General features: G+C 41.9%; 1 protein-coding gene across 1 annotated transcript; it reads left to right on the top strand.

Annotated features, from left to right (window-relative positions):
- Positions 1–2837: 2837 nt before the first annotated feature.
- WDR45B (WD repeat domain 45B) lies at positions 2838–13337 on the top strand. Its single transcript, XM_009578429.1, has 8 exons — positions 2838–2912; positions 5890–5991; positions 6637–6724; positions 7276–7370; positions 9166–9356; positions 11525–11610; positions 12491–12592; positions 13141–13337. The coding sequence occupies exons 1-8, from the start codon at positions 2855–2857 to the stop codon at positions 13325–13327; spliced, it is 909 nt and encodes a 302-aa protein (XP_009576724.1). The 5' UTR covers positions 2838–2854; the 3' UTR covers positions 13328–13337.
- Positions 13338–13932: the final 595 nt, after the last annotated feature.

Below are 13932 nucleotides of genomic sequence, written 5' to 3'. Positions count from 1 at the left end.
AGCCCCTCCCCACCTCTCTCATACGTAAGAGCTTCCAAGCTGTAGCCAAACTGTCGAATTTGTGATCGCACTGGTAAACGCTGGGGTCAGTCAGATGGGAAACCCTGGGCTCCAAAGCTGTTCCTGTAACCTGGAATTGAATGAGCAGCAGTAATCTTCCGGTATGTTTTTTTCTCGTGTGGCTCAGAGGTTGCCATGACCGAGAACTTCATATCTCTATCAGTAGTGATCGACTGTGTGGGGAATATCACCGTTACTCACCTTCCCTCAGTTCTGGTGTATTGTCTGCAGTTAAAAATTAGGATCTTCCCAAGACATTAAAAGCAGCCCACGTCTTAGTCACGAGGTTAGGCCTGCAGAAGAGCTGTAGTGGTGCTACAGGAAATGTAATGTCTGCATTTTATTGCATTAGGAATGCTCCGTTTGGGTTTGTTGTAAGCTGCTGGTATTAATACAAGTAAAACTTTACAGTGCTCTTTTAGTAGAGAACAGTTTCAGCATCCCTCTCCTTTGTCTCCACTGGAAATACAATATTGAGTTATAAAACTGTCGCTGGAAAAATAATTATATGGGTAGACATTACAGCCACCGGAAACAGTTAGTTCTCATCCTGTATAGTATTGTTTATGTAGAGAGAAACGTTTCCATTGTAATTTGCTTTCTAGTTATCCCAGTAAAGTATACTGCACAAGGTGGCAGCTTATTAGTGCCGTGATTTCAACGCAGCGCACACTTATGTATTCAACTGACAGAGCAAACTAAAGAATGATGCACTGAGAAGGGAGAGATAAAATGAATGTAGTTAATTTAAAAGCATCTATTTCAATATGTATACTAATCTTTCTATAATTATTGTATTCTTGTTAACCACTCTTTATGTGTGTTTACATATGTCAACAAGAACTTTTTGCACTTAATTCATTACAAAACCTTTGACAGAGTGAAGTTGTGTCTGTGAGTCTTTTGGGCTGGGGAGCAGGTTATTTGTGTGTTTTGTTTTCTTCACTGTTTAGCTAACTGTTTTACTGTTAGAACAGTCAGGTATATTGGGTCTGTGACTCTGCTGTTAGTGACTATATGTACAATAAGAGGATTAATTTGTTTCCTTTCTACACTGAAGGGTGCAGAGATGGGTCTTGTAGTAGTTTTTCCTTTGTATGTGTAAGTTCAGTGAATAGGAACCTTAAGGATGCTGCCAAACACCTCGTAAGATACTGGTCTGTAAAGTAGAGGATGTGCGTGATGCCTTTTCTTGTTGCTGTTGCGTTTTCATTGGTTGGGAGGTTTTGTGTTTGGTTGGTTTTTTTGTTGGTTTTTTTTTTTTCTTTAAGTGGTCCTACTTCGAATGAAACTCTTGAAGTATTAAAAAGGAATCTCAGATTGGCTGCATTATTTTTCCCAAACTGTGGTGTTTTTAAACTAATACTGTTGTCAAGATCAAGTTTATTATACATTTTTGTATTCTTATGTGAGAACATTGATTTTGTTCTGTTGTAACAAAAAAAAAAGTCACCAATTATATTATTTCTTCTGACATCTTAACCTGCATCAAGATATGAGCAGCAGAAGACATGTATTGAATGTTGCTTGCTTGCTCTTCAGTGAGCATATGCAATTTTTCAAATTGAGCTTATATTAAGCTAATAGCATGCAAACTACAAACACAGTTAGCTGCCTGTGTTGTGAGGACCAGTGCTGGCTGTTTGTGGACCTTTAGCTCCAGGAACACCTGAAACAGTCTCTTGCAGTCTGAGCCCTTTTGCCAGCTTCTGAGCCATTGATCCACAGCAAACCAGTCCAGTCTTGTGTGTAGGAAATAATGGGTCACCCAGCTATGAGCAAATGGTTTTGGAGACCTGGCGTTAAGAGTGAAGACTTCTTCCCTCCTTCCCCCACCCGCCCTGTGATTTTTGGGTATTGAGTTTGGGGAAGGGGTGCATTTAGACATAGATCCTCAACTTTTACTTGGGGGGTTTAAATCGTTGCAGTCATTGCAGTGCATAAGAATAAAAGCAGACTAATTTGAATATCTCTGTTCCAGTACCTTGAAGATCTTAATTGGATTTTTGGTGTAGTGCATATAAATTGTGTAGCAACTAATCTTCTGTCAGTCTGCCTCTAGCAACGGTAGCTGCTTCTAACTTCACACTGCCATTTCTTTATATTAGTAACTGCATTCACCCATTAACGAGTAAAACATCAGGACAGGATACTGGTAGTTTGATGGATTCCACTAAAAAGGCACATGCATAATTCTGTATGTAAATGTAACTAAAATAATTTTTCCAGAGTATTTTAATCTGGCTTCTAGTCGTTCCCTGGTTTAGACTTAAGCTATTGGCATGTAATTATTGGCATCCGACTCAGTAGGCTCTCATTAGAGCATTCTTAAAAACTTTGTTTGAGAAGCTCTCTTCTGTGCAAACATGAACAATGGATCATACTTCATACAGTCGTAATCAGGGTGTAAATTTGGATCTAATAAGAAAGGAGGGGTTTTGCTTCATAACGACTGTTGGACCATACAAGTTAAAATGCAGGTTTCCTTCCCTCTGTATTGCATAGGATACAGATGGGTTGGGAATTGCATTCCTTTCCTTCCATTGTTTTCTTACCTGTCTAAAAAGAATACTGAGAACGTTCCACTTTCAATGGAGGACAACTCCTCTAAATGGTTTTCACTTGCAAACACTAACAAAGCCTGCAAGTGGTCTTCAGCTTGAATTTAACAATGCAGTTATCAAGTAATGCTCTCTTAACCCTCTGGCTCTCGCTTAGTTCTTGAGTGTATCTCACAATTACTATATATGTGTATATATATGTGCTTTTTACTACAGGATGCTTTGCATGTGGAATGGAAAATGGATTCCGAGTTTATAATGCAGATCCACTCAAAGAAAAAGAGAAACAAGGTAAAATGCTTACTTATTATACCATGCTAGTTCTGTGTTGGAAGCTCAGCCGCCTCCTTTTTTTTCCTGTAAGATTCTTGCTTAGCTTTCACTGTTCCATCACTGGAAGGCTTTGAATAAAGCCTCAAGAAAGGAAGTCCGTGCTGGTCCCAAAGGGACTCTCACTTATGCCACTGCCTGGTCAGATGTTTATATGCTATTAATTTTCATAAAGCTGGCTGATGATGAATGTGTCTCACCTTCTTGCAGAGGCTGAACTGTGTTAGCTGTTGCTAATGTTTGTAGTCCTGAATAGGAGATAAGTTGCCTGGTTATTCACAAGTGGGAGAAGAGTTGCGTGCTGCAGCGTTATTATGTACCATCGAGAGAAGTTGTTCTGCTCTCGTGCAGTAATCTGGATGATCTAGTACAGCAATAAAACTACTGCCTTTTTACTGGAGATGTGAACGTAACATTTCTCATACTTGCTTGGAGTATTGCTTGCAAGAGCACTGTGAGCTCAGACCTCTAATACTCTAAATTTTATATTCTCTGTATGCTTAAGAAATTTGAGAGGATCTTAAGGCGGCAAACCTAGTATCATGTCTTAACAGAAATGACTAGATGAACTATATTAACAGGTAGTGGGGCTTTTTATCAGAAAACAAACATAACTGAGTCAAAATAAGGGAAAATGAAACCTACCCATGTGATTCCAACCCTAAATATAGGAATAAAGCTGCCATGCTAAACAGGTTTCACAGCACTTCCAGCCTGTGATGATAGAAGGGATTTAATAAGAGGAAAAATGTGTTTAAAAGAGCAATTTCTATGAAACCAGGCATGCTTTCACTTTCTAGTGCTGTAAGAGATTTCAGTCACTGTTCACGTGGCCAAAGCTGACAAACTGTTTTCTGTTCTTAATACTAAAGTCTTCCGTAAGCAACATGTCTTGGGACTATCATCTGTGATAGTGGGCTAAAAGGGTCAGAATTCAGGTTGAAGTCCTGTTGATTGCCTTGTCAAAACTCTCTCTGCCAGTAGCTCTTCCATACTTCCAGGACTCCTATAGTGAAATGTTTCTTATGAGTCAGATTGCCTTTCCCCTGTGGATCCGAGAAGTCAGACTGTACTGGCTGCATAGGTGCACAGAGAAATCTTGTTCGTCTTTCATGTATGTTTAAGCCTACCTGAGATAGTCCCAGATGGAGCTTGTCTATTTGATTGATTTCTGTAACCCAGTATGAAACCAAGTCTTAACTGTTATACCCTGGCTTGTCCCTCTTATATCCAGGAGTTCCATGAAGTTCCCCATCCAAGCATCACCTGTCAGAATTGTAAAGATAATGATTAAAGTGTCTTTTCTAACATAGATTCAGAACACGTTGCACGTTCTTAAATTGTCTCGGGTTTTCATTCGTAAATATTTTAAGACTTTTTGTTGCGGTGATAATACCTCTTCATAACAAAATGTGCTGTCATGCTTTAAATGCTTTAATGGAGTTAAGAGGAGGATCTGGTGCAGAAGGGGGTAGTGTCCAAATACAACTGTTAAGGAAGGAAACTTGGCAGTCAGAAGTGTTGTTGAAGAAACCACAAGGACTTGTATGAAATGCAAGGCTTTACTGCTCCAGTAGGAATATCCTTCCAGACATCTACCTTCAGCATTGTATGGTCAAGTCCCAACATAAATTCCTCATCCAGATGTACTGCAGTGCTTCTTAATGTCTAACTGAATCTCCCTTGTCCTATCCTTCATGCGTACGTCTACATCATTCCATTGTAGTGCTTCCTCCCAGCTCCTCAGACATTTTTGCTGTTTTCTCCCATCCCTATTTCTGACAGTAGGTCTCTCTTGAGTCCTTGTGAAATTTCAACTTTTCCTCTAGCTTTGAAATGATTTACTAGTTTCGTCCACCTTTCCTGCTGCAACCTGCCAGAGTGTGGAGTTATTGGACAGTCTTTTAAAGTAGAAGTTTGTTTTTAACTCTGCTCATTACCTTGAAGGCCACAGTTATGGCCTCTCCTCCTGACAGTTCACTTCCCTCTCCCCAGTGAAATGCCAAGCATCCCTCTAAGCTATGTAAACAAAGCTAAGCCCCCACTCAAATGTCAACAAATTGAAAAATTCTTTTATTATAAAATCCCCTGGTTGATATTTTTTCTTCTCTTGCACCATAAGCGTGGCATTTTACTCTACTCCAGTTGAGATTCTTAAAAAGAAAAAAAATCTTTTCTTTGCACTATAAAATGAGAAACTGTCTGCACCAGCTGATGTACCTTGCTGTCGCTATGTTTTCTGCATCACTGAGTGCAGGCTTGCTGGAGCTGGACTGTGCTGCTTATCTATTCTAGCAGCTATGGGTATGCTCCAGAGAAGAGAGTTCTTTCCTCAAATCCACCAAGTCTATAAAGAAGAAGCCCCTTGCAAATAAAAAGGTTCGTGACTAATGAATACCACTGGTATTTTTCTAAATGCATGGCATTAGCATAATAGAGCAACACCAGACTTGGAATGTGTGCATGTGAGGAGAATTAATCTGAGCTAATGGGACAGTCTTTCTAAACATATTTACAAACCCACTCTGTAATAGAAATGATCAAGCTGTCATGATGATATTGCTTGATCTCCTGTCATGCAGCATGTTTTAATATAACTTTAAAACCTGGCTGTGTTTTTTCTATATATGAAAATGAGGCCTGTGACCACAACAGTGGTGATCTTCATTGCTATGAAAAATAAGGCAACTTTGCTGAGAATCCTGATCTTAAACAAGCACAAAAAACCCCACCCTTTTCGTCAGGATTTCTTGTCTTTCACCCCCTTTCTTAGAGGATTCTCTGTTTTTTAAGGTCAGCCAGGGTAGGAAGATACTATTCTTCTCAGGTGCCTGACAGAAGTGCTAGATAACACGAGCTTTTCTTGTAACAGTGGTAAAAAAATAGATGGCATTTTAACAGGTTCTGACACTTTTAAATAAAAATGTTTGTCTTTCAGAGTTTCTAGAAGGTGGTGTTGGCCATGTCGAAATGTTGTTTCGTTGCAACTATTTAGCACTAGTAGGTGGAGGGAAAAAGCCAAAGTACCCACCTAACAAAGGTGAGTCTCGAGGAATAGATCTTTGTTTGCCTTGCTATCTGTGTGAAACTGCCCAAAGAACTCCCAAACCAAATGCCTTGAGCTGGGGTCTGCTATTCTGAAGGTTGGATAGAGGGGATGTTGCAGCAGGTTTAAGTAAATGCGGTGAAATAACTTGCGTCACTGCTGTTGCGGTGTTAACAGGCAGTTACTTGCAATGACCAGTCTCCGAGACCTGGTGACAAGTCTGTACTTCTCGCAGTTCACTTTGCAATGAGACTCTATGGCTCAGCAACCTGAGGGGGAAAAGGTCCCTGGTTGGCAAGCTTTGTAGTAAAATACGCTACTTTTTTTGACTGCTGCCTTATTTCTTTGACAACCCTCAGAGCAACACAGAAAAGCTGATTGTCTTTAGAAAAATGTATTTTTATTGTCAGTTTTTGTGGTTAGAGTTTACCAGCTCCTGCCTGTGCGAGTCATAGCATGAAAGAGCGGGTTAGTCATAGCTAAATACCTTCTGGTTAGCAGGATGCCAGTCTGTAATTGCTTAGCTATTGGATGCTGCTCTTGATTAGTCTTCTCAGAAAATAGAAGTTGTTATAATAGAGACGATGTGGATCTTCGGATATGCCTTGATGATCTAATGCAATCTCTGCACTGTTCTAGTAATGATCTGGGATGACCTGAAGAAGAAGACCGTCATTGAGATAGAGTTTTCTACAGAAGTCAAAGCAGTTAAGCTGCGAAGAGATAGGTAGGTACAAAAAACATATTCCAAATGCGCAGCTTGGCTTTGTACGCTGTTCTTATTCATCTCCAGCTGTTTGTAGAAAGAAGACGACCCTGCTTTAACACCTAGATAAACACAACCAGCAATTAAAGGTAAAACAGGCTTTTGGGGGCAAGCAATGGGTGTTAACAGATCACAGCTCAAGTATACTGGTATCTGAAACCCTGGTGAAAAGCCTGTAAGACTTTCTGGCCCCCTCATGGAGGGAAATGTTCTCATGTGGCTACTGCTAAGTATGGAGGAGTGTGAAGGGAATTCAAGCAGATCTCTAGAGCAAGAGCATCTATTAGCAGCTGGAGTCTGTGTATGTGTGGGCAGAGGGGTTCTGCTGTCACAGCTTTGGATAAAGCTTTGCAGGCTCTTAGTTGCATGTTTTTTTGCAAGGCTGTAAGTCTGTTGGGGGGGTGGGAAAGAATATAGCTATTAAATCAGTTGAAAGCCTTTGCAAATCTGAATTAGTATCTATGTCCCTGTGTTACCCGCCCCAAGTCATAGGCACTTCTTGTCTGTTTCAGAATTGTGGTAGTCTTGGACTCGATGATTAAAGTTTTCACATTCACACACAATCCCCACCAGTTGCACGTCTTTGAAACCTGCTACAACCCTAAAGGTTAGTTGTGTGTATGGGTTGGGGAATGGAAGCAAGTTTATTCTGTTCTTGACATGCTGTGTATTTTAGCTGCCTGAATCAGTTTCATTTAGTAAGTCATTAAAGAGTTTACTTACTGTATGATAGTCATGCCCTTTGGAGATGCTTTTGTGTTTATAAAATGGTTACTAAAATTTATTAATACTTGGCACAGAAAAGCTATGCCTATAGATTTGATTTCTATAAGAGCTATATGCTTTCTTTTGCAAAGAACCTGTAAACTTGATGTATTTTGTGCTGAAAGCTTAATTATAAACACAAACTCTATTAAAGTGCATCATTCCTCTTTTCTAATAGAGCTAGAACTGTCTAGCAAACTATTCTCTACAGCATCAGAAAGAGCCTAATTAGCAAACTGCTATTGTTCTCTTTAAATAGCAAGGTACGGCTTTGTCTTTTGTTGAAACGAGCAGAAGGTATCCTGAACCAAGCTGAGTATTAGTGCCACAGGCTAAGTACTGTCTGGTGCAGTGATGCCAGCTCTAGGCTCCAGGTAGGCGCGGGAGGGATAGGGCTTGGGTTTGACCTAAGGAAACGGTTTTGTTGCAGTAGGTTTTATTGAAAAAGGGAGGTCCTGTCTAGAAGAAGAGCCTTGAGAGGGAACAGCGAGCGTACTCCCACATCAGCTGCACACTTAAGTCTAGCTGTGTACGTGAAGGTCTAAAGCTGGAAGGGTATAATGGCAACTGTGTGAATATCTGCCTCCGGGCACAACTGTGCCCTGCTATGAAGATGGCCAGGGGCCCAAAGCACATGGCCTGCACGGCGAGGTTGAAGAGTTGGGCTTGTTTACTCATGCAAAAAGAAGACTGTGAAGGGCTATCTGCAGCTGGTGGCTTACAGCTACCTGAAGGACAGTTGCAGAAATGGTGGAGCCAAACTCATCTTGATAGTGCCAGGCAGCAAAACAAGGGGTATGGCTATGCTTGATATCTTGGGAGGATCAGCCTGGAGGTCAGGAAGGTGTTTTCTCCACCAGGAGGTTACTTAGGCTTGGAGTCCCCATCCTCAGAGGTTTTTCAAACCTGCTAGAAGCAAACACGGAATTGCTGGCTGTGCTCAGGGCAGCACAGCATAAATGCAGATTCGGCATGCTGACTTACAGGCTGGTGGGCATATGCTGGAAGATGCAGTAGATGCAGTAGAGTTCCTTGTGGTACCCACCCATTGCTCTGCTAGCTGTGGACTGAGTTTGCAGGAATTTACTTGGTATCAGCAGAAAGCCTGGGAGAGATGTGATTTACCTTAAATGGTCTGCAAAAAGTTATGAAGAAAAAAAAGTGCAAGTACCATAAGAACCAAGTTCAAATGTGAATTAATAATAACCAGTTTTACTGACAGAGGAGAAACTAAAATATCACCTATTATAAATTCTTACCCTTTTCGAGCTTCTAAGGAGACTTTTTAATTTTTTTTTAAATAGCTTTGCTGTAACAGACTGATGGAGCTGATCTCTGAAAACATCCAGATTTTGGATAACCACAACTAGCTTACTTTGAAATAAAGTGATGAGAGCAAGTTAAAATTATGCTACTCGCCTACTTCTCTATGCTCTGCACTTGTGGACAGATCATGTTTTGGGATACCACAATAGCCATTAAAATGAAATTCTGATTTACTACATGTATGTTTGTTTATTCTGAAATTACCGGTATTTTAGAAACTTATGTTTGAAAACTTTATCAGGTTATGGGAACTACACAGTTATTCTCCTTTCTTTTTTCTTTTCTTTTCTTTTTTTTTTTTTGTCTTTTAGGTCTGTGTGTCCTTTGTCCAAATAGTAATAATTCTCTTCTTGCATTTCCTGGAACACATACTGGGCATGTGCAGATAGTGGATCTCGCTAATACAGAAAAGCCTCCTGTCGACATACCGGCTCATGAAGGAGTCTTGAGCTGTATAGCGTTAAACCTGCAGGGAACAAGAATCGCAACAGCATCAGAAAAAGTAAGAGTAATATCCTCCTACCTCTGATTTACTATGCGTTCTAGCGTAATAACTCTGTCTAGAATAGGAAGTCGCATCCTTTTGTAGGAAAGACATAGAAATAACTAACTGGAAAACTTGTCATTGAAATATACGTTCTCCGTTTGTCTTTATCTTTACTGCTCCTTTAGGATATTCAAACAGCAATCCCAATGCAGTCCTGAGGTAGCCTTTATGTTTTAGCAGAATGTAGCAGTGACTCTCAGTGACGTTTGAACGAGATCTGGGCCAAGCAGTTCACATTTCATGTGTTCTTCAATAAATACTATTAATTTTTAAAATAAAGGGGGAGGGGGGAAAGCTTTTTTGCATTCTTTCACCTTTATTAGTTTCTGCTTAAATTCACTTTAAAACCACTGGCTAAAGAAATAGTTGCAAATAGTCTGTTGTACTGGAGGACTTGGTTTTGCTCTGGCTTACCTCCTGCTGCAGACCAGGAGGGAGGTGCACTGCCTCCCATTAGCCAGCTGGGCCAGCTGTCCTGCGTATGTTCCCTCCCATCTTGTGTACCTAGCTCAGTCGTCAGTAGGCATGGGAGCTGTCCTTGGACTAGGAGGGTACTTAGCAACAACTAAAAACATAAGTGTGTTATCAACGTTCTCCTCATACTAAATCCAAAACACAGCACTAGCAAGAAATTTAACCCTATCCCAGCCGAAACCAGGACACTCACACACACGCTGCAGATGTTTTCATGCAGAGCGTAAATGATAAAATGATTCTTGGAATATTTACAAATTGTGTGCAGTCGTTATGTTACATAGGGCTAAAAAACACAATAAACTGACAAAAACATGAAGTTACTGCATAGTACAAATGCCCTTGGGCTGGGCTGAAGAAGGCAAAGCTAGACATAGACCTGCCTTCTCCAAGGACCTTCAGTGGAGTCTGCTAGCGAGCTTCATCTCCCAAAGGATGATTGGTTCCAAAGTGTCCCAAGGAATGTAAGGTAGATGTACACAGCTACCTGAGGCAAGTTGAGTACTCGCTACCTTCTTCCACTCAACAGAAATGAGTTTCTCAAGGACAAGCTAAATTAATCCAACGAGTTTCTGTTTAGAATAGTTTCTACTGCACAGCTTATAGCTCAAAAAGCTTAAAAAAAGAAAATGCAGCCATAGTATCTTTTAACTAAGCTTCATTACTGTACATCTTCTAAACAAAGCTCTTAAAACTGCCAACTCCATTGCTAAATAGAATAACCTGCTGAATTTGTAGTAAGACATTCCTTTTTTTGTGTAGAGAAAAAGTTCAAAGAGAATTTTCAAACTGAAATAGGGGTATGGGCAAACTGCCACACTGAGCATACTGTAGGCAAAAATGTCTCAAGCTCGTGTCTTAAATCAAAACTGACATTTACCTGAATCTTTCTGTGCTGGGCTCTGGCCTTTACTGGTGTGCAACTGGAGAGATCCATTTGTTAACCAGGTGTGTAACATGAGTTGCAGGTGACAACATATACCCACTCTGCATCAGATGAAAGTACTACTGAATTGTTGATCGCTTTATTTAGGATACACTGACTTGTTTTGCATCTCTGGTGTCAAGCTTAGTTTACTCTAAATGAAGTACAGTTTTCTAATGCAGTAGTCTGTCTGTAACCCGACTCATCTCTCCAGTTGGGGTCAATACAGATAACAAGCATGTGATAGGTAACTCATTCTTCTAGATTACTTCAACTGAACTACTTCTAAGGCAAGACCAGCCACAGGCTGATTATACTTAAGTGGAAAAAAAAAAATTGCACAGTAGCAATCAAAACAGAGTCCTGACTATGGGGAGCAAGAAAGAAATCACTCGCAGAACCTGGGCACAGAAGGCTGTACACAAGTCTACTCTAATGTTTGCAAACTAATGCCAGGGCTGCACTAGTGCTTTAGAACATAACATGGATGAAACTTAGTTAGAAGATTGTATACCAAAGCATTGTAACATTGTGGTGATGGTGTAGGGAGCAAATCAATATTCCTCCCAAAAATTATCATTAAGAGAAGTTCTCTTAAATCTACTGAGACGAAAAACTCAGTTGTGTATGTAGGGGCACACTGGTCAGACAGAATTTTAGGATGCATTCACAGATGTAAGGAGTCTTCTGTCTTTCCTAATACAATGCTCGATTCCTTTTCAAGGGGACCCTCATAAGAATATTTGATACTTCATCAGGGCATTTAATCCAGGAACTACGAAGAGGATCACAGGCAGCCAATATATACTGGTATGTTTAATTGGTTTTGCTTTGTCTTCTTGTGGGTATTGTGCCGAGGCAGCCTGGTAAACAGCACCCAAGTCATCTTCAAAAAGCAAAGCAGAGGTACACTGCCACAGGCACAAGGCAGAGCTCTCCCAGCACTCAGAGGTCCCAGGGCTCCACTGGGCCTGTGCGTCTTCCTCTCTGCTCGGTGCCGGCGAGGAGAGAGCAGGAGCCAGCAGCTGCGTGAAGCACGGCACAGGTTACAGGGGCTGCGACAGAAACGTACATATTGATAGGCCCAGTTCTCTGCATCAAGTAAACGGTAGCTGGGGGATGCTTTGACTTCATGCTGAAATATGGAGAATGCAATGATGCAGTCCAACGCTTCCCAGAGAGACTAGGATGGGCACCTGGGGCGAGTGGAAGTTTATTAGAACACAGCGCTGTTCCGCGTGCGAGAGCCCAAGGCGGAAGTCTGACACTAATCCACTGCTGGAAGCACTCTCCCAGGAGTGGGGAAACTTCCCTTCTTCTACTTAGCACCACTCTGGGGTGTTGCACGTTTTCTCTGCTACCTACCTACTCCTCGGAGCAGAGGTCGTGCAGCTTCTTCCCGCAGAAGTGGCAGAACGGCCCAGGTCAGGGCAGTCTGCTGCACAGCTGGGCCTGATAAACCAGGTCCTGTTCCCAGTGCGTGCACTCGCCACTGAAGGGGCTGTTCATCCCGTCAGCAAAGCAGCGCTGAATTGGAGGAGTCCCAGCTCCTCCAGGAGAGAGGAGCTGTTAACACCGTGCCTGCCAGGCTGGCAGCTGCTCTAGGCAACTACAGAAACAGAATTGTGTACACCAGAGGCTGGGGGTATGTTCCAGTAGAAATACTGCAACTGTTCTGTATTCTCTACAGTATTAACTTCAATCAAGATGCTTCCCTAATCTGCGTATCCAGCGACCACGGCACAGTACATATTTTTGCTGCAGAAGACCCTAAAAGAAATAAGCAGTCAAGGTAGGGTTTGAGCCATTCTGAAGCCTTTAGAGGGGCTGAGGGAGCCTTGACCTCTTTATTAGAGTTTAAAACACTGGTCTTGTCAAGCAGTAGCGAATACCTACACTACTGGAAGTGGCAAGATTAATCTGCTGTGCTTGAGTGAAGTTGCAGATTTAGGACTATATAGCGACTGCCAAGTTTCTGCTGTCCTTTGCCGAGCTGTAGAATTCCAGCAGAAGGTTAGGGGGTTTTTTAGTGGCTCTCTCGTAGCATGAACATACTTTGTGGACACTTCACATAAAGCAATCGCGACTAAAAATCAATCCTTTTGGCAGTTTTTGCAGTCACTTAAAAACATAAAGCCAGAAAGGTAGTTGTAGGGCCCCCCCGTTCCCTAGAAGAGAAATCGTACATATTCCCTGATACTTAGTAGAAGAAAATAAAAAGCCAATCAAAAATAGCAGTTAGTGTGAACCCTGTGACTTGTTCAAACACGCCAGCAGCTCTAAATCAACTCTAGTCAACACTTTACTAAATTGTTACACTTTTTTTTTTCTCTCTTTCAGTTTGGCCTCTGCCACCTTTCTCCCCAAATACTTCAGTTCCAAATGGAGTTTTTCCAAATTTCAGGTTCCCTCAGGCTCTCCGTGCATTTGTGCCTTTGGAACAGAGCCAAACGCTGTCATAGGTAAGTACTGGAGGCTTCCCCAGGTTCTGTCTGGAGAACGAGGTTTTGCACTACACTGGCTTTGAGCTGGAGGGAACGCGTCCATGGGAGAACGCTGCATGTCCCTGTCAGCCGCAACAGGAGCTTTCGCCGCTCAGCGCTGCAAGGGAGTAAGTTCCAACAGCGCCCAGGGTGGAATTGAGGAAGCAAGCCTGGGTGCGGTGCTGGCAGACGCCGCGTGAGGACTGACCTACCTCGGGTTCCTCCAGAGCACCTCGCTGTGTGTTCTGTCAGCTTGACGGGTCAGTTTAAGCTGTAGCTGCAGGAACAGAACGGTACCTCTGGAAGAGCAGAGCTTGACATGACTTTGTTTTTGTTTCAGCAATATGTGCAGATGGCAGCTACTACAAGTTCTTATTCAACCAAAAAGGAGAATGCTCAAGGGATGTCTACGCTCAGTTTCTAGAAATGACGGACGACAAGCTTTGACCGAGTTGAAGGAGCGCGTGGGTCAAAGTACTGCCTTGGCTATTCCACATCTTCGGAAGGACAGTATACGAATGTCCAGTACTGATCAAGAAGTTTAGCAGACCTCACTGAGAAGCCTGGCCCAACATGATCAGAACAAGCTCTGAAGTAGTGGACTACATATGTTTATTCTCATTTCTGCAAGTATTCGTCATTAAAATCT

This window comes from Fulmarus glacialis, unplaced genomic scaffold (assembly GCF_000690835.1).
Source record: "Fulmarus glacialis isolate BGI_N327 unplaced genomic scaffold, ASM69083v1 scaffold25625, whole genome shotgun sequence".
NCBI lineage: Eukaryota > Metazoa > Chordata > Aves > Procellariiformes > Procellariidae > Fulmarus > Fulmarus glacialis.
This window is presented reverse-complemented; position numbering and strand designations above follow the sequence as displayed.